The following is a 24,957-nucleotide window of genomic DNA, read 5'->3' as shown; positions in this document are numbered from 1 at the left end:
ACGCCATTATGATGAACTTACAGGGCCCTGACCAGAGTGGTGGTGCTTCATATGGCGGGCTGATGTGGAGTAAGACCTAGTTTGACTGCCAGGGTTCGCATTCTATAGTCAAGTCCAAGGGGAATCAAATGGATCGAGTAAGCGGACCAAATAATACTTGATTAAAAAGAGACTGATAGTATCTCCAACAGACGCATACCAGAGAAGAGAGATCCTTTGCAATCTTGGCAGCGATAGAGGCGTTCTGCTTCACCAGAGAAATATCTATATGCAACAAATAGTATATTGGTCAAGAGATGTTTTAATGCATAGAAAAGATATTTGCTCACCGTATGTAATGCTTACTGGACTTGAGAGAGTTTCCCCCTGTAAGCTCATTGACCCGTTTAAGCAGGAATGGGGTGCTCTCCTTGCCAAAGATCTTTTGCTCGCTATACCCAGCAATCATTGAATGTAGTCAGAATCAGATGCTATGGTTACTAGATCGCCTGCAGACCCTCACTTTCAACGCACTCACTTTGATTCTTTGATAGCTGTGTTGATAGCTTCGCCCACCAAGGCATCATCCATAGCATCAGACTCTGGAATAGGTACGCCGATGACGATTCCACTCTGAAGATCCATCGCATGGTTCGCAGCTAATATTGTCGGCCACAAACACAAACATAAGTACTGTATTTCCACAGTTTCCCATGCATAGATCGAAAGTCGATATTGACATACCAATTATTTCGGCTGCTTCCTTCGATGTTTCGATGTTCAACATACTCTAAACAAATAATTGTTGGTTTGTCACAGATTAGACGACCAGTCAAAGCGCCATTTCCGCATATTGCCAAACCACTCCAAGCTGACTGAATGCCGGTAAACAGGGTATGATATGTGTACATACTTTGAAGCCACTGGTACGAGTAAAGAACGCAGGGAAATCTAGAGTGCTGCCAAATGTCGCCACGGTGACACCCTGTGTCTCTAGGAACTCAAGCGTTCTGCCAATGTCCAAAATTGATTTCACTCCCGCACAAACGACGGCGACAGGAGTGCGACCCAGCTCAGTCAGATCGGCACTGGCGTCCATGGCTATTGATCAGCGCATTCAAATGAGTGCCAAAGTGAGTGTCAGCGAGTTTCGATACTTCGCGCAGGGAAAAGTAAGCACTACCCGTCAAACAAGGAAACGTACTGTTCTCATAGCCTCGGTGGACGCCTCCAATGCCTCCTGTAGCAAAGACTGAAATCCCAGCGCGATGGGCAAGAAGCATAGTGGCAGAGACTGTAGTGGCTCCCGTTTGCTTCTATACACATTTGGATCACAAATCACGATTGTAAATCAGTCAGTTGCCCCTGCAATGCCCACTCTATTTCAGTAACAAACCCACGTATGCGTTGCACCCTCCAGTGGTCCTTACCTTGGCCATAACTACCGCCAAGTCGCGTCTCGAGGCTTTGACAGCCATTCTCCCCAACTTGGAGAGAGTACGGATCTGATCCTGGGAGAGTCCGATGTTTATCTGTCCGTCAATGATAGCAATTGTAGCGGGAACAGCGCCATTGTCTCGGACTACTTGTTCAACCTCGATCGCAGTCTCGTAGTTCTGAGGGTAGGGCATTCCATGGGAGATAATGGTACTCTCCAGGGCGACAAGGGGCCTCTTCGCGTCGAGGGCCAAACGAACCTCGTCCGAGAAACGGAGCGAGGTCAGGGTAGAAAGGGAACGTGCCCGCGGTAAAGACTGAAGCAAAAGGGTCGGCGTTCTTGCCAACCTCGCGACATGAGGATGCATGTTGTCGGCGATGGATTTGCGAAGAGTTGAGGCAGCGATGCACAACATGACTGATTTCGATTGAAGCGAGACGTAAAGAGAAGGAGAGACAGAAGGACGTACACAATATTTCATTACACAGCATTGCGTGTGTCGCGTGCCAGAACGCGACACACCGCACCAATCTGTATAGAGTCAATCCTCCTGCAGTAACACATTTCAGGTTCATTCATTCAACGGGCCATAGTGTTTCTGAACGCGCATCTAAATCATCTTCGACAGCAACTGATAAAATAAATGATATTTGGGAACAAAAAAACATGTCCTACGTTTCTTTTTTTCTTTCTACGATGCGCCATAGTTGTTCAACAGCCTGCTCTTCCGTTTAATGGTGGTGGCCTTTCTCGGCGGGGAAGTTCTCATCGGGCTCATAGGCAGACCACTTGTAGACGTTGCCGCACTGGTCGCAACGGTCGAACTCGTGTGTCCTGTAGAAAATAAGAAACAGTTGAGAGATTTTACAGTGTGAGAGTCATGGTCGCGCGAATGTGTTGAGAACGGGCATGAGTCTGATACGTACTGGTCAATAACGAGCCAGTTAACCTCGTGGGTCTCACCGGGAACACCTATTTTAGACAGCACCGGAAAACGAAGGTATCCGCGATGAGAAAGTGAGTCAAAAAATTTACGCCCATGCGAACACAACACGACTAAGCTGGACAAAATAGCATCCCAACATTACCGGCGCATCCAACGTAACGAACAGGGTCGCGAGAGCGAATGATGGTGGGGTTAGTCTTGGTGCCACGGACAGTGACCTCAAGGGGAGCGAGATCGAAAATGTCCTTGCCCTGCATCTTTCCCAAAAGCTCAGCACGTTCCAGACCAGTCGACTGATCCAAATCAGTGGGGACGGCTCCGGGGGCAGCTCCAGGGCCCTGGTTCACCTTGACCTCATGGTGACCGCCTAATATACAAATAATAGCAATTAAAGAGTCAGACGGACATGCTTAACAAAGGCAGACGCGTCGTCGAGACTAGAGAGTGCGCCAGGCTGGTTTCTTGCTTTATGACTCTTTTAAAAACCCCGTCTCTCGGAAAGTCTCTCCGATGTCATCCATCGTTGTGTTCATAGAGAATAAACCCCACAGATAGTGCATTATCGTGAGATACTGCTCGGAAACAACTGCCACGGTTGAGTTGCCGAGATCCTGCAGGCTGGATTCATATTGCAAACGATGGGATATGAGTAGCAGCTTTATCGGAGCTGCCCAGGTGATTGCTGCTAAAGTTACTCTGGAGATCTTGGTCGAGTCCCCGTTGAAATAATGATTCTGTATGCATGCATATTCCAGCTGTTGCCGCTTTGAAGCGTAGCGAATTGATGGTCCTTGGACAAGACACATGCCGTTGGGCGTTTGTATGCTGTTGTGTGTCTGGGTTGGATCAGATTCAATCGGGCAGAACGGAGGGAGCGAGCGAGTTCGGATCTACTCACCGAGGCGGACAGACAGAGCAGAGAAGCGGGCGACGGGAGCGGTGCGGATGGAGGCACGGGCCAAGGGAGCGCGAAGAGAGCGAAGGGCGAGCATGGTGTGTCTGGTGTTGAGTATGGAAGGAAGGTGATGGTGGAGAGGGATCGATGATGCCCTCCCTAGTTGAATAATTGTCCACACAAGCCGGTCGTCGGAGCGGAAGGATGTGCGTTGGTAGTCGGATTCACAACCGTCATCGCGAATAAATTAATTTATTTCCAAGCACGACAAAAGACGAGAGGAGACTCACAAGTTATTGCTATGCACCGTTTCAGAGGGCCTCTTGCCTCCAGACAAGTTGAGGTTCAGCGCGTCGAACCACGTAAAGTCCTTTTCCCATTGAAGAATAGCATTAGCCATGTTCTGGCAAGCGCTGTGGTATCTCGAACGCCTCCAACGCTCCATCATGCATGTCTTCGCTATGTAGCACGCTCCATTGACATCCCTTCAATAGAGGACTCTCTCATACCCTATCAAGAACCGACACTGAGAGAACCTTTACCGCTCGGTCGTTCAAAATCACTCGTAGTATCCTCGGACAACCCCAAAAACTGGACCTGCAATCGCTGCTGATCCTCTTTCCCAGTGCACTTCTCCTTTTGTTCACCAAGGTCTGAATAAAAGGCCCAGCTCGGAATATGGTCAGCTCCTTTTTAAATTAGCTACAACGACGTTCTATTTCACTCATTAGTCTACTGGTGCAATTCCGATAGATGACCTAGGAATGAAAATTTTAAAAAGTGGGCTGCGAAAAAACCAGTTGAGACTGACCTGGAAACAAGAGGCGCTGAGCAAGAAAAATGAGGCAGAGGTGGTTTGCTTACAGAGATGTATGTCTCCGGGATGAGGAGTGTAAAATAGACGGATTTCAAAGCAATGTATATCATTCAGATCAGCGATGAGTTTTTCGTTATTATTTTCCGTGCGTTAAGGCGAAATGTCCCCTTTCAAGAGTAAAAGTGATAAGCTTTTTTTTGGAATACGTACGGCCCAACTATGGATTGCAGGGCTACAGGAAGTAGCCTAAATGAGCGCCATAGATATCAGCTTAGCTTTGACCGCTGCTCGATCCGATCATCGGCCTTCATCTGGCGTTCCCAACCGCGCGTCTCCTCTTCCTCGTCCTCAGTATCGGAGACTGTAATGTATCCAGTGGACTGGTCCTTCGCGTTCCTGTCCATGAGCCAGAGTCCTCCACGGTCTCTCTCGCCTAGGCCGTATCCATTCTTGGGCGGTGGACGCGTCGGATCGTACATGAACGACTCGCCCCTGGGCAAGATGCCATATCCTGGTGCATACATGTCAATGAATCGTATACGCGGCGCGTGCTGTGCTTTCTCGTCGAAATCTCTCTTCATTTTGTTGAACCTCTCGAATCTCATCTTTTCGCGGGTCTTAGTGCGGCCGGGTACCGCGTAAAAGATTTGTTTTGGCGGGTCCAGGTAGAGCAGCTGTTCGTGGCTTCGCTTAGATTTGTTCATACTTGACACTGCTTGATTACGCTTGAGGAGGTCTTTTGCTATTACGCCTGCATCATTCTCCACATTAATCGGTAGCGCAAAACTGTTCGCCTCGAGCCTTCCTGCACCTTCTCGCCAATCGTTGAACGTCATAGATGACGGCGTGAGAGGGTACTCCGCCCTAAATCTCTTTCGTCTGGGAGCAGCCGTAGATCTGTCGAATAGGGTCATCTCCTGGGTTTCTTGACGCGCCTCTCTAGCCTTGATGGACCAAAAATTGTCCCATTGTCCCAGAGCTGCAGCTTGTTGTGGGTATATGTCCTTCAAGTCCCTCCTTGCCTTGCGCTCTCGAGCATCCGTTGGACGTGATTCGTGTCCTGGAGTTTCGGCAACAACGGGCAATGGGGCCTCCAGCAAAACCTCTGCCTCCTCTTCAGCAGACACGCCGTCATCCGTCTCCATGTCCTGATCCGAGTCCGGAGCCTCCGCCCTAGCCCGATCCACCTGTTCGTTTAAGTAGTATTTCCTCCCCAGTCCTCGCACGATCCAAAGAGGAGAGAGAGTCTTCAGTCCAGCAGTTTCGAGTTCGATTGCAGATGACGAATCGTCAATGACCAGATAACGGAGTCGGTCTGAAAGAGTCGCGAAAAAATGGCCAGGGCCCAATGCCTTTTGTTGAGCATACAGTATCCGCACAACGTCCTCTTCAGTGATTCCCACTATATCTGAAGGTTTTTTCTATATAACATAGTGTAAAGAATCAACAAATATTAAAAACTGCATGATATGAAGCGCACCATATTGATATGCATTCGTTGAGAGGGGGGATAGCCTCTTACCCTGTCTAGCAAGAGGCGTATGCGGTGTCGTTCATGATGCAACATGATCAATTCCTTGATGATGGACGTAAGCCATTCCTTGAGAGCATCGTATAATATAGCAACGGTATCGCGGTCTATGCTTGCTTCCTCGTTTTGTATGTACAGTCGAGTGCTCAAGTCGGTGAGTGTCCGCAGGTTGAACAGTCCTGTTTTATTCAAGGCCTCTGAGCGTGTCTTGACTGGCGCCTCCTTGTACCGTCTCCAAGTATCTCTCATTTCGATGTCGGTGAGCACAGCCGCACACAGTTCTTCGACCTCGATCTGCTTTTCGTCCGCCTCCTCCGCCATAGGCATCTCGCTCAACCGATTTGGCCTGAAACCAAACTGTGTATGCCTCGCTAGCTCCATCTCCATAGTCTGGATCATGGCTGTGACCTCGGCCAGAGACCGGCTCTTGATGTGCTCCTGAATCGCCCAGACATTGTGCTTTCCGAAACGCCTCAAGCCGTGGAAGAACAAATCACTCTCCTGTACCGTCCATGTCATTCCTCCAGCAATCAACGGCCTACTCTCTGGTCGATATTCTGTTGCCTGAACCTCCTGTGAGTGCGGCAAAGCTCTCCGCGCCTGCGGGTCCTTGCCACCCTCTGGAATTGATGCATGTGTTGACCCTGCCGTCTGCAAGTTGTTTTGTAGATTGGCAGGAGGCGGTGTGATTGCGAACCAGCTGTTGCTGCCCAAGCCTACATTTTCCACCAACTCCTGTAGCTCCTCCTTGTGCTCTTGCAGCGTCTCAGGCGGTAAAGAACCCAACAGTTGTTTTTGATTCTGACGGCAAAGAGCACATTGGTACAGATCGATGTATGGGGTGGTGTGTCGCATCGAGAATGGAGCTATAGAGCCACAGTAGTAGCAGATATCTCCATCCTGCAGCGCTTGCAGCTTGGGTTGCTGCTGTCTCTCGACGTACTCTAAATACTCCCGCTCAAGCTCCTGCTCGCTCTCTATTTCATCCAGCTCAGAGTCTGAGGTATCCTGGTAAAGGTTGTTAGGGTTCCTTGATGATTCGTTTCTTTCCATGCCCGCAAGTACCGAAGGCCGCCGTCTGCGACGTTTTGACTGGCTGTTGAGAGGCTGAGAAAAGACTACATCCTGTAGAGGGCTGATCTGGTGTTCTTCATATTCGTGCAAAAGCCGACTCTCTTGATTGGTGTGTTCCGACACTGGTTCATGTTGAGGTGTAGCCATTTCAGAAGCGTTGGTTGTATTGCCAAAGGCCATAGCTGGGGTAGCGCAAAACCGAAAAAGAAAACATCATGATTCTGTGACGGCCATATACTTCAAGGCTCCTTCCCCTCCGGTTCCAAGACCGCCCAACCTTTGAACATCATGTCTACTGCCCCGGTTCGCCGATCAGGACTGCAGCAGGACGTTCTGAACCTCTACCGCCAATGCTTCCGAGCTGCGAGACTGAAGCCAGAGGTAAAGTTGTTTTTCGAGGCTTTTTCTGTTCCGCATGCTGTCGCTTGATCAGTTTCTTGAGGCTGATCCCTGAACGACACAGGCAAACCGACCTCACTTTCATGCATTCATCAGGATGCAGTTCCGAAAGCACTCTGAGGTCAAGCAGCGCGACTTTTCCACCATCGAGTACCTTCTTCGCACGGGCAAGAGACAGCTGGAGGCCTATTCTGCCCCGAGCATCGAGGATGTTACCGTGTAGCATGATCACCACCATAGCTGGTATGCTACGACCCTGTGCGTTGGTACTACGCCTCTCATTTCCTAATGTGGAACTAGATCTATATTCATGATGTGTAATAAATCAATGAACTTGAGAGGAGGGACTATCCAGATTCATGGAAAGCTAAAAACTGAGGGGCAAAGGAAAGTTGATCTTTTATGCTGAATCTATTCAAACCATAGTGCTCTTCAGCGTCCTTACTTGTACGACATTCCTAGTGAGAGCAATGTGTGAGCTTATCTGAAAGCGTAACTCTTTAAATCCATGTTGTCCAATGCACGCCAGACGCAAAAAGGACTATCAGCAAGGGCTGTGCTCAGGGCTAGGAGGACTTACAGTGCTGAAACGAAGTCAAGAAAAAGATCTTGCCTTGCTCCATTGTGGGGATGCTGCAGCGATGCATGCTAACTGAGCAGCTTCCTGTTGATACCGGCCCAGGATGTCACTCGTACTTCTGATTGGAAACTGTGAATTTATAGGCTCAAAGGCTATTCGATGTTGCGATGCGATGTTTGTATATATGCCGTGAACTTTGTGAAACTACATTCCATGGCGATGGTGTATTACCGAAGAAAAACCCTCTTCTTGAGATGACTCAGGGTGTGCAGAAGCTGCTGCTTACGATCCAGCTGAACCAAGAGCGGGATCAGCGGCGAAGAAGCCAAGTGTTGAGGCAAAGAATCTTTTCGAAAGGCACTGCACCATGCCAACTGGACGTTTCACGATCGCTCCAAGGGTAATGCATTCTCATCATCAGTCAAATAAAATATTCATATAGATTTATGCGGAAACAAATCAAGACCAGGACCCGTCAGTTGCTCGAGTACGGTCTCTTCACACGGTGCGTCTTAGGTGAGGGGATTGAGACTGGATTCTTGACTTGGAGGTCTCAGAGAGGTCATTTACTTCAACCGCGTTCTGATTGTTTCGATGATACGGCTGGCTGAAATGGATAGTGAGCATTCGGGTACAGATAGCACAGTCGCACATGCATGTGTATCCATCCTGCTCACCCGCGAGGTTTGGTGCACGAAGAAGCGAAGGAAGCCGAGGCAATGAACAGAGAAGGTCAAACAACACAAACAACACAACAAACAGACCAGCGGACGAGCACCACTGCAATTGAGATTGCCCGTGCTTGTTTTTGTTTTTATTTAGGCTCCATCTCACTCATCACACTCCATCATCATCACCCATTCGAATCCGGCTCATGCCTCAACTGTGCTCTCCATAGCATTGGGGAAACAGATCACACTGCCCCGAGATACCTCTGCACGACTACCACCCACACGCACACCCCTTTCCTTTCTCGTTTCCCGCCTCGGTCGGTCTTTTAAACACCAGCACGCCAAATAGTCTGCTACCAATTGAGTGGACCCATCCCGTTCTTACCACCCTCCCTTCCCTCGACAGACAGCAAGGAGATAACCACCATTCTCACCTACACCCCCTCCGCAAAACACTCCCTCTCTTTTCATAAAGAGCAGATGGACGATCATGATGACGGCTACTACTACACCGGACAAACCCCCTTCCGCAAGCCAAACGAATCAACCTTGCACTTCCATGCCCGGCGACTGATCTCTATCCAGACCATGGACCGCCTCGAGTACACCGTCGAGGAGGCCGAAACAAAGTTCAATCGAGCCCTTGGCCCCGTCGAGCTGACCTTTGTCGGACTTGGTAAGCTGCCTGGGCTTTGATAAACCTTTGACGTTGATACCCTGCATCACCGCCTTTCTTCTATGAAAACGCAATGTGTGCACAGTAGTTTTTTTATTCTGCGTTCTTGGTACCATACACTGCCATTGGCATGTTCCCCTGGACCAGTCCGGATCATCCGCAACGGCCTCCTTCCATCCCTCCTCCTCCTCCTCCTCCTCACTTCCTTTTGTCCCCTCTCTTTTTTGTCCCCTCGAGAACTATCAGGGATGTTACGCCATTGGTCGCGCAGGTTGTCACCAAACAAAGAGGGAAAGAGAGACAAAGGGGTGGTGAACTGTCATGAAGGCTTTTGAAGAGGCTGTGGCCTGCAGGATCGATTTTAGAACCGTGGCATGCAGCCTTCAACTGTCCATCCTCCCTTGACCTTCCTCAAATGGAGTAGTGGAAGATTGTATGTGTAGAAAGGATTGTCCCAGCATAGACTCCCCCCTCTCCCCTCCATTCATTGATTGGCATTTGTTTGTATAAGCAGATTGAATCAGATATTTGCAACGAATACCATTGGGTTGCCGACAGATCCATAGCAGGCAGCAGAGGAGGGCTGAGAGAGACACATATACATCTCTGTCAATGCATGCGTGTGTGGGTGTGTGCATGGGTTAGGTGAGCGAGGGTCAATAGATCTCACTACTCTGGCGCACAGCTCAGATGTTTACTGGAAATGAAAACCAGGGGTGTTTAAATTGGTTGTTCAGTCAATGGGGTCTAGACAAGAGATGAGACGACAAAGACGGTACTCTTGGCAACTAGCTCCTACGGCTACCCTACGACTACCCTGGTACTGCTGCTGGTACTACATTCGTGCCTCGAATATGTTCAGCTGCAACCCCATATCGCTGTCTCCGACTCACTCTTGTGCAGGGAAAGGGGGAAGAAAGGATCCTCCGAAAGATTATAATTACGCATGCTGTGTCAGTTGGTCAGGTTGCAGCAAGAGCCACCAGAGCCGCCACCACAACACCACACACACATATACACACATACCGTATACAGACTATCAAAGTGCGAGTACATTACATGCAGTGTTGATTAGCCATCGCTACAGCACAGTCTTAGGGTCGCCTCGTATAGTCATATACATACATACCTTATCTTTCCACCCAACATCTTTACTTGAACATACGTACATATGCCTATCATCCATCTGGACATTTCTACTTCTTCGTGTGGTGGCGGTCATTGCTATGATGTTCTATGGTCCAGGATTTATTTGTTTGTCCTTCAACAACCCCTTTCTATCTTTTTTTGGTATTCGTCGCAGGTGTGCTCACTCATATGTTTATTACGGCAGCTGTTTACTAATATACGCTGGCAGTGAGAATGAGAGGTGCACATAGAGATGGGCTGTGAACTGCTATGTACCGGGTGCAGACTTAGACCACTTCACCTTGCTGCAATGCTCAGTCTTGTCAAGGTTAAACTATCGTGCAACCATCGCAAAAATACGAGCTTGCACATGTCTGTCTTCCCTTTAGTTTTCTACCCTACCTTATTTTTCTTGTGCGAAAAAAGAAATGACAAAGCAGTTGACAAAGGCAAAGACAAAAGACAAACACAAGCGCCCACATTCATGCAAACACAGATATCCAATACCCGCTCAATTGCATACATGCATACACACACGCCACACGCGAGCAACAGTAGCGAGCATATGTCCTCATGGCTATAGGTTGTTGCTATTGTTATGGCCCTTTCCAAACCACCGCACCTAGAAGCGACTTCGATAATGCTGAACTAACTGTCCTTTATACTGTGCTACTCTGCTTAGGCGGCGTCATTGGTACAGGCGTCTTTGTCCTCATGGGTAAGAAGAAGGCCAGAACCACCACCTCGCAAAGATGAAATCCATCTGTCTGTCGCTGCTTGTGTCACCAATACAGCTAACCCTTTTTTATTGTTGGTTTTTCTTGATGCTTCGTAGGATCGGCTGCTGCAACCCAGGCTGGCCCCTCTGTAACTCTGTCACTCCTCCTAGGAGGCTTCGTCTCGGGCATTGCGGCCTTATCATATGCAGAAATGGCGTCCATGATTCCAATAGCCGGATCGGCTTACACCTATGCGTACGCCTCTATAGGAGAACTTGCAGCATGGATCATTGGCTGGGATCTCGTTCTCGAATATCTCGTGGGCGCAGCAACCGTGTCCGTGGGCTGGTCATCGTACATGATTGCCTTTCTCAAGGACGCGTTCAACTGGGACATCTCACCAAAGTGGACAAACACACCCATCGCCTGGGACGAAGGCACTTTCACGATGACAGGCGACTACTTCAATACCCCTGCCTTCGTCATCTCCGCAGTTGTTTCAACAACCATCTACTTTGGGATTCATATGACTGCCAGGATCAATAACTACCTTGTCGTATTCAAAGTTATTGCGCTGGTCATTGTAATCTTCTCCATGATCCCCTTTGTCAAGCCAGAGAACTACCATCCATACCTCCCACCCGAGTTTGGAGGTGTCTCGGGTATGCTATCAGGCGCGTCGACCGTGTTCTTCGCCTACATCGGATTCGACAGCATCAGCACTACGGCACAAGAGGCCAAGGAACCGCAGGTCAATCTGCCTGTAGGCATCATGTCAACCATCGTCATTTCCACGGTACTCTATGTTGGCGTTAGGTACGTCTCGTTCTCCTTTCTCACTCTCTTCATTCAATCCATCGGATGTATGTTGATAAGAGGACCTTCCGTTTTATTAACTAAAGATCGGAACTTCTGAATTTTTTTGCAATAACCATAGTGTTGTCACAGTCGGGGTTGCGCACTACACGACCCTTGGAGGTAGTTCACCGGTCGTGGATGCTGTGCGACTTACGAAAATGCATTGGCTGGTTGTTTTGACGGAGCTCGGCGCGCTAGCAGCAACAACGTCGGTTATTCTCGTCTTGTTGATTGCCCAGCCCCGTGTCTTTTATTCGATGGCGAATGATGGGTTAATCCCGCGCGTATTTGCCAGGGTACACCCCAAGTACAAGGTACGCGCGCGCTATGTCATTCATGCGGACATACTATAGATCTAAATGAGTTCTTCTGCTGATTTCCTGCGGACGTTCCATACTTTCCAACATGTAGACACCTTATATGAGCACCCTTATTTCAGGAATCATCTGCTCACTCTGCGGAGGTCTCTTGCCGATGCAGGTGCTTAGCGATATTTCTTCTGTCGGAACAATCTTTGCGTACTTTGTGGTCAATATTGGCGTCATTATCCTAAGATACACTCGGAAGACGGTGCCGAGGCGGTTCAAAGTTCCTGGAGGTATGCTTATACGAAGCTATGTACGGATTTATAACGAAACCCTCACCGGTCTATTTCACGAACTCATGTTCACACTTCCTTCGCTCGTTTTTTTTTTTAGGTCCGTTTTTACTGCCTGGAATTGGTGCTGCAAGTGCATTACTCTTGCTTAAAAGCGCCAGGCGAGATGCTATTTACCGACTCCTGGGCTGGATGGCGATCGGATTATTCATCTATGTCTTCTATGGACGGAACCACTCTGAGGTTAATAACCCGCGTCTGATTGTGGATGAGCCGATGCGGGTACTGCACGAAAACTTTTCTGCAGATAATCTCAGCAACTACCAAGGATATACGGATGATGACCTCCGTCAACAGTACGCACGACAACTGGCGCGGCGTATGGATTATAATCGACCTCGACGTCAACGCTATAGCGATTGCGCGGACATACATTATCCCCCATCGGACCATGGAGACACTGCTCCCGAACAAACCAACCCCGACAGGGAGCATCCTAGCGCGGCAAATGGACCATCACCTTTTGAAGATGACAGCGCATCGAGCTATGAAGGTATCGATAGCGGCCATGGTCTTGGAGCGACGATTGACATTAACGACTATCAGAAACATGGCGAGAACGTGTCCATCTCTGTGATCTCTGACCACGGAAGCGTCAACGGGTCGGTCCTCAGGGACCAATCTGCTGGAGGCTCTCCGCCCAGCTTTCGCTACCTGCAGGCTGGCCATGCGCCGTACCCAAAAGCGGCGCATATATCCTCGCGTATCTCATAAGGATGCGAATGATCACCTTATACCCCTACACGCCCTTATTTCCTCGCTTAATCCCTACCTTGTTCATAATACATCTTCCCTGTAAAATACATATAATAAAACCATTTATGTCCCTTGCACTTTACTTCCAACTGTCCTGGGGCTAGAAAATTAAATTGGGCGTTCTCTATTGCATCTCATCTGTCCACTTTCGCGCTCGCTATCCTTTTATCTCCCATTCCGATCATGGCAACCGAGTTGGCCGCTCGTGACATCGACCCGGTCTCGCATAGCCATAGCAACAATACCAACGCCGTCAGTGGCAGCACAGATCAGGATGAACTCTTCGACCTCATTCTTAAGAAGGTGCCATCAGAAAAGCACGAGATGCTCTCGACGTCTTGGTCCAAGGATTATCTGAACCGACTCACGTCCTTGCCCGCACGCGCCCTGCACAATGAGCCCGAGAAACTTCGCGAGGAGCAACTCAAGGTGGAACGGGACATGTCCGAGCTGGCTTTTCGAGACTACAAGGCCTTTATTCTTGTCAAGGACTGTAAGCAGGATGTCCAGTCAACCTTTGGAACACTCGGTCAGCATCTCGACCATTTTCAAGAGACCATCCCACAGTTCGTCGAGACGCTCTCGAGGTTCTCGACCAAGGTGTCCCCTATCCTCGAACGACAGCGCGTGTTCTCATCGATTTTGGCAGCCCACTCACAGCTGCTGGATGTACTCGAGATTCCGCTTTTGATGGATACATGTGTCAGGAATGGCTACTACAATGAGGCCCTTGAGCTCGCCAGTCATGTTCAGCGGCTGGTATCGAGGTATCCAGGGATCGGGATCATCCAAGAGATTGATCTCAAGGTGGCTCAGGGCAAAGAGATGATGTTAGTGCAACTCTTAGCGCAATTAAGAGAGCCGATCAAGTTACCGGTCGCGCTGAGGATCATCGGGTTCTTGCGGCGAATTGGGACGTTCAAAGGACAATTGGACATGCTGGAGGAGGACGAGCATCAAGACAAAACAACTGCCACGACAACAGCAGGATCATCGCCGCGAGCGGCAAAGGAAATGACGGGTGCAGCAGGATCCGCATTTTCATCTGCCTCAGCAACAACAGTATCTGAGGACGAGACGCCGCTCAAGATGCTGTTCCTGAAATCAAGGGGTCTTTACATGAACCTGCAGCTCTCCAAAGTCGTGCACTACAGGGGCGACTCGTTCGGATTTCTAAAGAAATACATCGATGTTACGCGGGAGTGTCTCTTTGACACCATGACCTACTACAAGAGTGTCTTTGGCAGCATTGACCAGTACATGGGGCTATCGTCTCCTTTCTCGTCATCCATGAACTACAAGAGCCCAGGAGCCTCGGCTGTAGGAGAGGCGGATTCAATCGGGCAACATCAGCAACATCAGAGGCAGCACTATTGGACGACAGACAATCTCTTGGCAGATTTTGTCACCTACCGGACCCAAACACTGCTTCATACACTCAAGGTCCACATCCCTCAGATTAACGATACCTCTGCCCTGTCGTCCATCTTGACCCAGCTCATGTATCTCGGGGCCAATATGAGCAAGATTGGTTTCGATCTACGGTATCTGGTGACGTCCTTGTTCGAGGAGGCCGTGATTCGGGTGGTGGGCGGAGCATTCCAGAAAGGCGCGGACGAATTCTTAGATAGTCTTGGAGGCGAAGGCAAGAATCATCCAGAGTGGCTACTCCCAAGTCAGTGGATGCTGGGTGGAACAGGAAGGACTCTCTCGTCCGCTTCATCCAGTGCCACCGCTTCGCCCTTATTGGGTAGGACCGTGAGTTCAGCGGACATTGCGAGCGGCTCATCACTATCGGCTTTATCCATGTCGCCCCAGACCTGCCTGATGGATTATCCCCCACTCGCCTATCTCGCTAACTCCTACCTCACGGCACTCAATTCGCTACGTCTGTTGGCACCCTTGTCGTTGGCCATACCCTTGCGCGAGATCCTGGCAGACAGTTTGATGCGTATGGACCTGTCGCTGGAAGAGTACGATCGATTCGTCTTTGGAGAGCGGGCCTCTGCATTCCGCTCAAGCTTTTTGCCGGCCACTCAGGCGCCGTCAGCAACAGCAACAGCGGCAACAATGTCGTCTTCGGGGCAGAACGGTGGATTAGGTTTCAGGATGCAAGGGATGGAGGGGTCTGCAGTGCTGAACGAACAAAAGATTATGGACGGCTTTGTGGTCGTGTACAAGCGCGCTGTGCAGGATTACATCCTCAAGTGCTTCGACGAGGGCATCTATGGAGGACTTGTACATGTCGAGATGGGCCATGACAGCAACGATATCACTATGGCGGTACAAGAGGACGAAGAGTCGCCTGTCCAGCCCTCGGAAACCCCAACGGAACTAGTACTAACCGAACAAGCGGAAGACAAGGACAAAGTTGGTACTGCGGAGCAGGAGGATGCAGCAACAAAGGAGTTTTCATTGTCAGAAACACCATCATCTGCGACTTCTGCCCTTGAACCCACTGAGCAATCGCCCATCTTGGAGAATGCAAATATGCCATAAAATAATCTTAGGGCTTTTTTTTATTTTTATTTTCATTATGATTATTCATTTGAAGAGATGGACCCCAATTAAAGTGCTACGCCCGCGATGGTAAAAATAATGATTATGATAATGTACATTTGCACTGGGCTGCCTGTACTCTTCCTCTATGGTATCAGCGCTCAGCCTGGTTGATAGCCCAGACCCTATTCTTCTTCCATCGCAACGTCTGACCTGCTGCTTTCCAGGTGTGGTTGTTGCTGATGTCAGTGTTGCTGGTACTGATAGTGCTGGTAGTGGTGCTGGTGCTGGTGCTGATGCTGGCGCTGATGCTGGTGCTGACCCTGGTGCTGACCCTGGTGCTGACCCTGGCGCTGATTTTGTTTCCTTTCCCAGTCCTGCTCACGGTGTAGGTCGTTCTCCTGCGGTAGCGCGCGCGTTTGGTCTGCTTTCGCCTCCTTAATCTGCTCGATCTGCTTTTGCGAAAATAGGTAGGTCTTGTACTGCTCCGTCAGCTCGACCATGAGCTCCCGGTATTTTTGGCGTTTAAGCGCTAGGTCTCCCACATTCCAGTATTTGTTCATATTGTCCGTTTTGTTCTATTTCCAAAAACGTAATAGAAAAAGGATGATGAGTCGGTGAGACGCGAAACAAAATAGGGTATTCTGCACGAAACGATGAGAATCCAATGACTCCATACTACAATGCCATCCAAAAGAGGCCCTGAATGCTTTAAGAAAATTTCAGCATAATGTAGTAGAAACAATCCGCAGTCGCAAAAGTTTTCCTGCTGTGGGCACTATGCAATCAATTTAATTGACATGATAGACAAGTTAGCGAGCTATTCTTTTTGGGCGGGAAGAAAAAGAAAAAAATGTTGCCCGCGTTTGAAAGGCTACCTTTGCCACCTTCCCGGGCATTTCTTTGGCGTCAATAATTTTATCAACTTTCTTCCTAGCCAGCAGCTCCTCCTGTAAATATGTCCGCAGGCTCCTGAAAACCCCAGGATGGATGCCTCCAAGTGAATCGAGAACAAGAATATAGGGTCTACTCCATGAAAGAAAGGTCAATAAGGATGTATTAGTAAATTTGTATATTGTCAGCGTGTGTGCGTTAATCAGGATTAGTGTTTTCTGCTGAAAGCGGGAACCCACTTTGCTTCCGCATCCACAGGAATTTGTAGGGAAGATCGCAAAACTCTTCTCGAGGGAGCCGTATCATCATCACCCTGTTGCGTTGCACGCATCAATTGAAGGGACCGCAATGTCTTTGAGAGAGGAGATTTTAGTGAGATGTCTTCATGTTTATCGGCACTTGAATTCTCGGAGAAAACATCATTCGAGACTGGGGATGGCGATTTAGTTTCGGAATCGCTGCCAGGATCCGGCGCAGAATTCGGTCCCAAGCGAGGATCACTGGATTCCTTCAAGAGAAGTCCTGGGTTAGTGATGATAGCAAGATACCAATGCACGCTATAGCCGTAAAAAAATAGATTAGTCAAAATTCCAGTAAGCACGTTCAAAGCGCTTCCGCAACGTCCAAATAACTCGCGGATTACTTTTCGTGGATAGGGATGATAATGTACTTCTTGGAAAACAGGTCGATTTTGTTGGTCCAGCTCTTGACGGCGTCATATCGAATGCCCTTGCTAAAATGATTGCAGATGATGAAAATAGATTAGCTCCGCGAGCCAAGTCTCTCTGCCGTGTTGCCTTGATAGCGCATGACTTTACCCTGGACTCGTGAGCAACCGCTCGTAAAAAAATGAGTTGAATATATACGTTTGATCAGCTAGCTCCGGATCTCTGTTTTCCAGATTTGCAAGGATATATCTATTGTAGATAATATAAAAAAATGAAGAAAATAATTAATAAGCTAAAATTCGCGCTGCGGCCAGCCTTAATGCTACACTGTCAAGAGACATACTTGAGGCCGAATTCAATCAAAGTATCGTTTAGAAATTCGCCTTCGTTCAGTCGAGAAACGTCCTCAGGATGAATAGCAATTGATTTTGCTTTCACGCTACTCTTGAATGGAAACAGGAACAATCTAGTTGTGGCAAAGGCATGAAGAAATAAGAGATGCAGTTAATTATACCAACAGACGCTGTTAATCCAATGAAATGCCACTTTAGTTACTCGCTCAGCCTACGTGTCGTCACCCTGCTTGACAGAAACAGGCGGTATAAGCTGCCGCGATCCTGTGGAGGGACTTGCAGTGCTGGGTACATTACTATGGTTACCAGTAGAAATGATGATTATTTTAGTAAAGTATCGTAGTTTACGTCCACCACAAAACTTCATTTAACATCTCCTTTACCGGTTGATGCTCAGGGTGAGAATTTTCTCCGCGACCTCAGATCTAATAAATGATCCAGATTAGGCGATGATTAGTCGACAGGACGTAGCAATGGTCGTGCATTCTCGTCCTCATCTCAATATCAGGCCTCCAATAATGATACATACGTGAGAAGACGACATTTAATTCCTTTTCTGACGATCTTTTTGAAGCATTCTTCAATATCCGGAGAATCGTACTTGAGGAGAAGCGTAATTCTTCTCGCCTTTCCGGAGTTGAGTGTTGGGTCATAATATGGCGCCAATATGGATGATTCTGGCAAAAGCCCTCCTGTTTGGATCATAAGTATCGTCGGATCTCCGTGCGTATACACCTAATAACGGCGTAACATTCGAGGGCGATCTGTTAGCAACCATCCGCAGCGTCTCTTTTTTTTTTTCTGCCTGTTCCTTGTCCCACCTCCATGCTCTTAATCTCGTCATGTGGGATCTTTGTCACATTTTTTTCGATAGTGATAATCAGCCGATCCGGCCCAAATTGTACGGCCATGCTTGGTTTCGTGAATTCAACCCTGGATCCAAGGCGCACGCATGTCAACGATGCCTGCGGGAAAGTGCCCATTCCAAGAGCTGGCGCCTTGCCCGACAATGGAGTGTTTGTATAGCTCAAGTGCTTGGGATGATGTGAAGACGGTGCAAATGTCGTCGCTGCTGGCTTTGGCATCGAGCTCGGCGTCACTGGCTCCATTATATAGTTCGGTGTTGTTGGCCTCATCGGCAGCTTTGATACTGTTGGCTTCGCTATCGAATTTGGTGCTGTTGGGTGCATCATCAAATTCGACGTTCCTAATATCTCTGTCGTGTTCAATGCTCTTGGTTTTGCTGTCTGATTCAGTGCCGAGGCTGTGGAACTGCTGTGGACTACGGATGATGATATGCTTGTTCTGGGTAGTGGCTCGGATGCTGTCGACTGAGAGCGCAAATTAAATATCATCAATATTGAATATATACTAAAACAAGAGACCAGTCTCTCGTTCATGGACCTACGCTGTTTTGTCTACTCTGCTTACATCTTTCTTCATCCTTGATACAAAAGATCCTGCTTTTCCTGTGAACAATGATGACGATTGTCCGACAACATTGCCTGGCTGAACCATCTTTTTCCGTTTCACTGCCTTGGGGTCTAATGGTCAAAGGCGAGAGGTCGCTCATAGAGTTGAGAAAAGCTGCTCTTCAAAAAAACACGCTTGATTCCGGTATCGGTTATGCTTATCCTCCTTATACCTCGTTTTTCGTCTTCATCACTCAGTAACAAAACCTCGGAGGATCTCTATGGTTTAAAGAAAAGTAGCAACAACATGTGAGGTCATCTGCGGCGCTCTCGCTGCTTCCGCGTTGAAATGCCAGGTTGATACATACCACTTTCCCTTTCTCATTCGGCATCTTTCCGTATCCTGCGACATGGCCTACAACATCAAAATCGCCTACGGCATTGCGAGGACGATAGGTAAACAGATGTCCATCACAAACCCCAACAGTATCAATAATCGGCAGGCCCTACGGTAAAGATGCCTTGCTTACTGCTGTGACCACTGTAGGGCGGCGACATGTGGCCTTGGCCTTGCGAGGATGTGCTGGATTTTCGCTTAGGTATGCCACGATCTCTGGACCCTGTCATCAATGCAGAATTAGGCGACTGGACCGAAAAGTGAGAGAATCGGGGTTGCGTTGTTGGGATATCTATAGGTATGCCCTGCCTCTTGGGCACGCTGCTGCTATGCCATGATAAGGAGAAAACAAGTTGCCCCCACTGTCAGACATCTACCCTACTTATAGATCACCTATACAGTTCATATTTTTCTGAACATACTTCGAGTTCAAAAGTCCTTGGAAGGGGTGAACAGATTCCATCTTCATTGAATGGAGCAAAGGAAGAAAAGTCGTGGATTAGCTCTTGTTTTTTCACGGCATCTTCAAAGGCCTTCTCCTGTGGCGCGCCTCTGTCACTCAGGGCAAGGACATGTCCGATTGTTGATTGCCATGACTGAACCTCACCCATACATCCGAACCCCACCCATACATCCGAACTCAAAGAAAAACACATACCGGTTCACGGAGCAGCTCAACAGTGTCCTCAGTTTCGTCTGTGTCTGTTTCTGTGTTGCTCATTCGCTTTTGTTTCAAGGTCTTGGTGTGTTGACAGACAAAAACAGGTGAAAGAGGCTGGACAACTTTAAAAGAAAAAAATGTGTCTTTTACTTCTGCAAAAAAAAAGAGAGAGACCAGTTGTGCTTTGGTACTACGCTTTGCACCCTGATCTGCTGCTTAGTCCCAAATAAGCTGATCCTTACTGCTGGCCTGCGCTGATGAAGATGGCGCTGACGCTTTCGGCACATCCCATCGGGACTCCACAGGTGTTTGCTTCCTTGTTTGCGCACGGTAAAACTCCTTCATCTTCTCCCCCTTCACCTGCCGCATATGCTCCTGCCGTCTTTGCTCCTGAGCAGCGTCCGCCGCGGCCTTTTCCTCTTTCCTCTTCGCAGCCTTGGCCATATTCTCTCGCTGCTTTTTGGTCAGCTCTGTAGATTGATATTGACTAGATCCACCGCCTCCTGATGAGCCGCCCACAGTTCGCGCTAATGTTCAACCGTAAAAAGAATGCCAATCAGTTTTCCATAGTAAAGAGGCTAGCGAACATGATAGCGTCATTAGAAACTTACACTTTTGTGCCGTGAATCCGTCAGGGATGGCCTCGCGGATGCGCTCCTCCTTCACAGTGGGTTTGATGGACAAGACTCGCGCAAACCGCTCCGTCTGCTCTCCGTGCGGATCTGCGACTGCGACTCGCTCAAGTTTTTGTCGTTGCTGTTGCGCAACCCATGGATCCATGGGTTTATTGAAATCGATGCCACCGGATCTGGTTTGTGTTGAACTGACGGTTTTCCACTCGTCTTCTTCTTGCTTGTTGTCATCCTGGGACGCGTCGGTGTCGTCATCATCAGGTTGTTCCTCTTCGCTGTCATTCTCCTCTTGGGCTTGGGCTGCCTCGGGTTCGGGCTCGGGCAAGAGTTCTGCCAAGGGGTCTGGCTTCTTCTCAGCTTCCTTCTTTTGCTTCGGCAGTTTGGGTTGTTTAGGCGTGGGCGCAGGTGATGGCTGTGGGCGCGCGAGAGAGGGGAAGTCGGCATGAGACAATCCTGATCCTGCATTGCCGCGATTCTTTTTCTTATTGTTGCCCATGGCGCCTGGTCCAGGAATGGATGCAATATGGAGTGATGAGTCCAGTGGCGACCAAGAGGCGTTTTTGGCAGCTGCGGAAGCAAATTGAAGTTGCTCTTGTTGTTTGGCAAGCTGCTCCTTTTGTTGCTCCTGTTTCACCTTCTTCCAGCTCTCAACTGACATCGCTTTGGTAGTCTTGCTAACGCTGGCGCCGGCGCCACTGCTGGAAGGTGCCGTCGGTTGCTCTGTGCCGTTCTTAGACGCGTCCTGAATGTCCAAGGGCTTCAAACTTTTAGGGCTGCTGGACGCAGCCTGAGCTGCTACATCTTTGTTACCGCTGTTCTTAGTGGCATTTTCTGGCAGAGCATTAGTCTTCCTGGCTGGTTGAGGCGTCGTTTTCTTCCCCTGTCCGGAATCGTCAGAGTCCTGCTCCTTTTCTGCCGAGTTTCCTGAGATCTGCGTGATGATACTCTCCTTGATAGTGCCGGTCTTCTTCTTTGACTTTTTCTTTTTCGATTTGGAAGTAGTCGATTCTCCAAATGCGCCAGGAGTTGTTGTCTTTTTTTGGTTCAAGTGCAATTCAGACGCAGGCCCGCCTTTGAGTATGCCGAACAGTCCCAAAGGGATGAGGATCGCAGCAATGATGAGGATGTATTCGTAGGCCATGATGATTAATGAGGAAAGAGTTGCAGACGACTTCAGATGAAGTTAAGCGCGAACCTTAAGGGGATGGGCATATATTCACCAGGAGCATAGTATTTGGCAAAGTTGCTCGATCAGCTTTAGTCTCTCTGGTAGCCTATAATGGTTCATTAAATAAAGCGTCATCGGTTTTCACTTCGTCGCCAGTGAACTATGGCAAACGCGGGCCCAAGGCTCCCACAGTTGGCACGTGGTGCTGTAGAGCTATCAACACTCTGTTGCAGCTTGTAGCATCTGCATGATAAACCCATACAGCTGTGCTGTTCATGTACAATATTTTATTTCTTGGTCACAAAAATCCAAGATCATTTCGATGTAGCCGACTGGAACAATTCCTTTTCGCAGGGCAGTGCGCGTGCACGGCATAATTGCACGAATTTCCACACCTTTCATGTGCGTTGGGCCACCTATGCGAGAGCGTTATCCTTTTTTTTTATTGTTTTTTTTTTAACGAGAACCCTCAAAGGCATGAGATTTATTAACTGTGGTCTGAAGGATAGAAAGCAAGCTGCCCGCTCCAACTACGTCGCAACGGATCCATATTTTATAATCAATGACCGCGTGAGTGGTGAGCCTATGGCCCCTGATCCCTACGCGACCTGTTGCGCGTAAAAGTCATCCTTTAGCTATGGTCCTCTGGTATTTTAAGAAGTTGACATCCTCCCAATCGCTCCATCACATCAGGTCTCATCTATAACAGAACGTTGTCTCTCGAGTCGATTGACCCTGCGAACCTATCAGACCTAACTAGCAATGATCCACAACAGTCGTCCTTCCCACCAAAGTAGAGCCGATCCACGGTCGCCAGTTAGCAGGTCACATTCCCCGGGCCTGTCCCTTGGGCCTGTGTAACAATTGCCACACTAAACCAGTAGCGTTCGTGCAAATAAGGAATCCGTGCAGATATGGAATTTTTATTTTTTTTTTTTTATTTTTTTTATTCAACATGGCCTCCGAGAGAGAACAATCAGTGCTGGTTTCCTAGTGAATAGTCTCTGAGACTTGTGTCTATCTGGCCCTAAATCTTCTAGTGTGGCAGTCGCACCATCTCCGACAACTTCACTGTAATCTCCCTAAGCGTCCCGAGGTCTTTCTCCTGCGATCCGCTCGGCTAGCTGGCAGGCTCCTCACCTGCAAATCTGCCAAGACCATCTCTCCAATTGTAACCTGTACATCTGGGAGATGGTCTTGGTTTCTTGAGAGCACGGAATCCGTTCTACTGGCTTGCGAGCCGAATCCTCTACTATTGTAACATTTCCTCCTCCTCCTCGTCCCGTCTTTCCTCCACCTGAGGTCACTGGATGTGAGCTCAGATTAGCCTATTATAAAGTGGGCCTACTCACTTTTGAACTTATACCTGTAACCCCGGCAGGGGTAGCTAAGACGCATGCTGCCAGTGCAGTGGAATAACTTGTACACCCTGGTGTATAGCTGGGAAGTTCTGAACCAGCGCCTCTCGAAGTCCGGAGGCTAGCGCAAGGGCGAAATTTATTCTGAGCATTTTGTCAAGCGTTAAGGAAGGGGAAAGGAAACCCACAACGATTACATGGGGTAGTGCCACTCAATGTGGGGGTCGCCGGGGAAAGGAAACCCACATAACTGAAGTGGGGTAGTACGCCCGACTCATGCTCCAAATAAATTTCTATGCGTAGCACATATTACTGTGCTTTAACCAGGGCTCGAACCTGGTCCCTTCGCGTTACAAGGGAGGTGCCCTGACCAGCCTGTGCAGATATGGAATTTTTTTTTTTTTTTTTTATAACAACTTGTCTCTCGAGTCAATTGACTCTGCGAATCTATCAGACTAACTAGCAAAGATCTACTATCGCTGTCCTCACCACCAAAGCGGAACCGATCCACAGTCGCCAAAAGACAGGTCACATTCCCCGGGCCTGCCCCTAGGGCCTGCGCAACAATTGCCACACCTCATCAGTGTGTTAAAAGCTGAAAACACCTTGTTACAAGAAGGGTATCTTCCCCATCCCCTCCATAGTTGTCAACCGCCTCCTCCCTTGCAGGCAATCCAGCAGTGTCCGATCCGCTGCGTCTGGGTCAAGCACGGGGCCAGGGCAGCTCCCGTTTACATGGTCAGCGAGTAATGCACCACACGGACATTGGTCATCGTCGCTAATATATCCATACCCATCACTCCAGTCCCCTCTCGGTCCCTTGTATGGAGTTGGGCCGTGCAGATATGGAATGTATGCAAATATAGAATTCATGCAAATAAAGAAGGGAAGCTTTTTGAGAAATATATAGATCTATAAGCCGCTCCATTCGCCATACGATGGCCGGATGGTTTAGTGGTATAATTCTCGCTTAGGGTGCGAGAGGTCCCGGGTTCAATTCCCGGTTCGGCCCTTTCTTTACTTTTTGCCGTGGTTGGTCCATGTAAAACAAGACTCGTATCTTTTGCGAATTTCAAGTCGAAACAACGCGGTAAGAGGTTGAGAACCATTCCTTCCTCCACCTGGCACCCCATGCAACCTTTTGCGGCCTTGGGAGAAGCTTTCTTCATGACGGAAAACAGGATTTTATCGATGACGGACTCAGCGATGACGAAATAGGAAATCAGTTACATTGTGGAGTCCTTTAAGAGACAGATGACGATCTATCTTAAAGAGCCGGGGTCAGGTACCATAACGACTACTGGCATAATCGACATTTAAAAAATGTTGGCCTTACATGGAGTTAGTATAGGGGTTGCCAAATAGCAGTGTCAACCCGGGTTGTCAAATAGATTGTCCTATTTGACGAGGGTGAGTCTATTTGACAATCCATGTAACTCGCATGTCCTGAAAATCGGCCCTATGGCCCAAGTAACCAAGTAGTACCTTTCCTATGTTCACACGGCGGCTGGTTTACGAGAGGGTGTGTGTTTACGTTCAGGTTGCCTTTATCTTCGGCGAATGCACCCAGTGTTTTGCGTGGACTTCGAGTTGTCAAATAGATTGTCCATAGTTCAAAGGGATAATCTATAATGGATCATCTTTTTTTTTTTTATTGCGGCGGATCCACTGGAAAACACATTAGTATTGTGTGTGTCGTTGGTTTCTGAAACGCGATATATGGGAGCGATATGTGGCATACCGATCGATCGTCCATGTGTCTCCTACGTAAAATAGCGCGAAGTTGAAAA

General features: G+C 48.6%; 11 protein-coding genes and 1 non-coding gene across 12 annotated transcripts; 5 read left to right on the top strand and 7 right to left on the bottom strand.

Annotated features, from left to right (window-relative positions):
* Positions 1-124: 124 nt before the first annotated feature.
* BC939DRAFT_400063 (pseudouridine 5'-phosphate glycosidase) lies at positions 125-1,784 on the bottom strand (the record flags this gene model as incomplete). The annotated part of the gene is made up of 7 exons (XM_051552517.1): positions 125-264; positions 346-431; positions 518-638; positions 724-769; positions 893-1,080; positions 1,184-1,295; positions 1,410-1,784. 7 exons carry the CDS (start codon positions 1,782-1,784, stop codon positions 125-127), a joined length of 1,068 nt encoding a protein of 355 aa, XP_051409611.1.
* Positions 1,785-2,044: 260 nt separating this feature from the next.
* BC939DRAFT_459192 (cytochrome c oxidase subunit VB-domain-containing protein) lies at positions 2,045-3,467 on the bottom strand. The gene is made up of 4 exons (XM_051556705.1): positions 3,262-3,467; positions 2,506-2,730; positions 2,344-2,389; positions 2,045-2,251 (listed from the first exon to the last, which is right to left on the bottom strand). Exons 1-4 carry the CDS (start codon positions 3,353-3,355, stop codon positions 2,149-2,151), a joined length of 468 nt encoding a protein of 155 aa, XP_051409610.1. The 5' UTR covers positions 3,356-3,467; the 3' UTR covers positions 2,045-2,148.
* Positions 3,468-4,341: 874 nt separating this feature from the next.
* Positions 4,342-6,860, bottom strand: BC939DRAFT_479308 (uncharacterized protein; the record flags this gene model as incomplete). The annotated part of the gene is made up of 2 exons (XM_051558838.1): positions 4,342-5,496; positions 5,598-6,860. 2 exons carry the CDS (start codon positions 6,858-6,860, stop codon positions 4,342-4,344), a joined length of 2,418 nt encoding a protein of 805 aa, XP_051409609.1.
* Positions 6,861-6,968: 108 nt separating this feature from the next.
* On the top strand, positions 6,969-7,302 carry BC939DRAFT_505429 (uncharacterized protein; the record flags this gene model as incomplete). The annotated part of the gene is made up of 2 exons (XM_051560658.1): positions 6,969-7,061; positions 7,144-7,302. 2 exons carry the CDS (start codon positions 6,969-6,971, stop codon positions 7,300-7,302), a joined length of 252 nt encoding a protein of 83 aa, XP_051409608.1.
* Positions 7,303-9,544: 2,242 nt separating this feature from the next.
* Positions 9,545-10,546, top strand: BC939DRAFT_247558 (uncharacterized protein). The gene has a single exon (XM_051550970.1). It carries the CDS (start codon positions 9,747-9,749, stop codon positions 10,383-10,385), a length of 639 nt encoding a protein of 212 aa, XP_051409607.1. The 5' UTR covers positions 9,545-9,746; the 3' UTR covers positions 10,386-10,546.
* BC939DRAFT_247585 (amino acid permease-domain-containing protein) lies at positions 10,547-13,202 on the top strand. Its single transcript, XM_051550972.1, has 5 exons — positions 10,547-10,852; positions 10,970-11,669; positions 11,791-12,025; positions 12,123-12,309; positions 12,410-13,202. The coding sequence occupies exons 1-5, from the start codon at positions 10,708-10,710 to the stop codon at positions 13,081-13,083; spliced, it is 1,941 nt and encodes a 646-aa protein (XP_051409606.1). The 5' UTR covers positions 10,547-10,707; the 3' UTR covers positions 13,084-13,202.
* A 106-nt stretch (positions 13,203-13,308) lies between these two features.
* On the top strand, positions 13,309-15,624 carry BC939DRAFT_479306 (Dor1-like family-domain-containing protein; the record flags this gene model as incomplete). The annotated part of the gene is made up of 1 exon (XM_051558837.1): positions 13,309-15,624. The coding sequence occupies one exon, from the start codon at positions 13,309-13,311 to the stop codon at positions 15,622-15,624; it is 2,316 nt and encodes a 771-aa protein (XP_051409605.1).
* A 122-nt stretch (positions 15,625-15,746) lies between these two features.
* On the bottom strand, positions 15,747-16,753 carry BC939DRAFT_247517 (uncharacterized protein). Its single transcript, XM_051550969.1, has 3 exons — positions 16,503-16,753; positions 16,304-16,402; positions 15,747-16,202 (listed from the first exon to the last, which is right to left on the bottom strand). Exons 1-3 carry the CDS (start codon positions 16,521-16,523, stop codon positions 15,870-15,872), a joined length of 453 nt encoding a protein of 150 aa, XP_051409604.1. The 5' UTR covers positions 16,524-16,753; the 3' UTR covers positions 15,747-15,869.
* Positions 16,727-17,833, bottom strand: BC939DRAFT_479305 (uncharacterized protein; the record flags this gene model as incomplete). Its single annotated transcript, XM_051558836.1, has 5 exons — positions 16,727-17,075; positions 17,162-17,251; positions 17,385-17,435; positions 17,530-17,630; positions 17,765-17,833. The coding sequence occupies 5 exons, from the start codon at positions 17,831-17,833 to the stop codon at positions 16,727-16,729; spliced, it is 660 nt and encodes a 219-aa protein (XP_051409603.1).
* Positions 17,834-18,250: 417 nt separating this feature from the next.
* Positions 18,251-19,688, bottom strand: BC939DRAFT_247579 (uncharacterized protein). The gene is made up of 5 exons (XM_051550971.1): positions 19,482-19,688; positions 19,320-19,384; positions 19,185-19,230; positions 18,971-19,083; positions 18,251-18,870 (listed from the first exon to the last, which is right to left on the bottom strand). Exons 1-5 carry the CDS (start codon positions 19,576-19,578, stop codon positions 18,307-18,309), a joined length of 885 nt encoding a protein of 294 aa, XP_051409602.1. The 5' UTR covers positions 19,579-19,688; the 3' UTR covers positions 18,251-18,306.
* A 449-nt stretch (positions 19,689-20,137) lies between these two features.
* On the bottom strand, positions 20,138-21,939 carry BC939DRAFT_247436 (uncharacterized protein). The gene is made up of 2 exons (XM_051550968.1): positions 20,621-21,939; positions 20,138-20,536 (listed from the first exon to the last, which is right to left on the bottom strand). The coding sequence occupies exons 1-2, from the start codon at positions 21,780-21,782 to the stop codon at positions 20,226-20,228; spliced, it is 1,473 nt and encodes a 490-aa protein (XP_051409601.1). The 5' UTR covers positions 21,783-21,939; the 3' UTR covers positions 20,138-20,225.
* Positions 21,940-24,107: 2,168 nt separating this feature from the next.
* Positions 24,108-24,179, top strand: BC939DRAFT_t138. The gene has a single exon. It is a non-coding gene; the product is annotated as a tRNA-Pro (tRNA).
* Positions 24,180-24,957: the final 778 nt, after the last annotated feature.

This window comes from Gamsiella multidivaricata (assembly GCF_025024155.1).
Source record: "Gamsiella multidivaricata strain RSA 2152 chromosome Unknown BC939scaffold_57, whole genome shotgun sequence".
NCBI lineage: Eukaryota > Fungi > Mortierellomycota > Mortierellomycetes > Mortierellales > Mortierellaceae > Gamsiella > Gamsiella multidivaricata.
The sequence above is the reverse complement of the archived record's forward strand: the minus strand, read 5'-3'. Positions and strand labels throughout refer to the sequence as shown.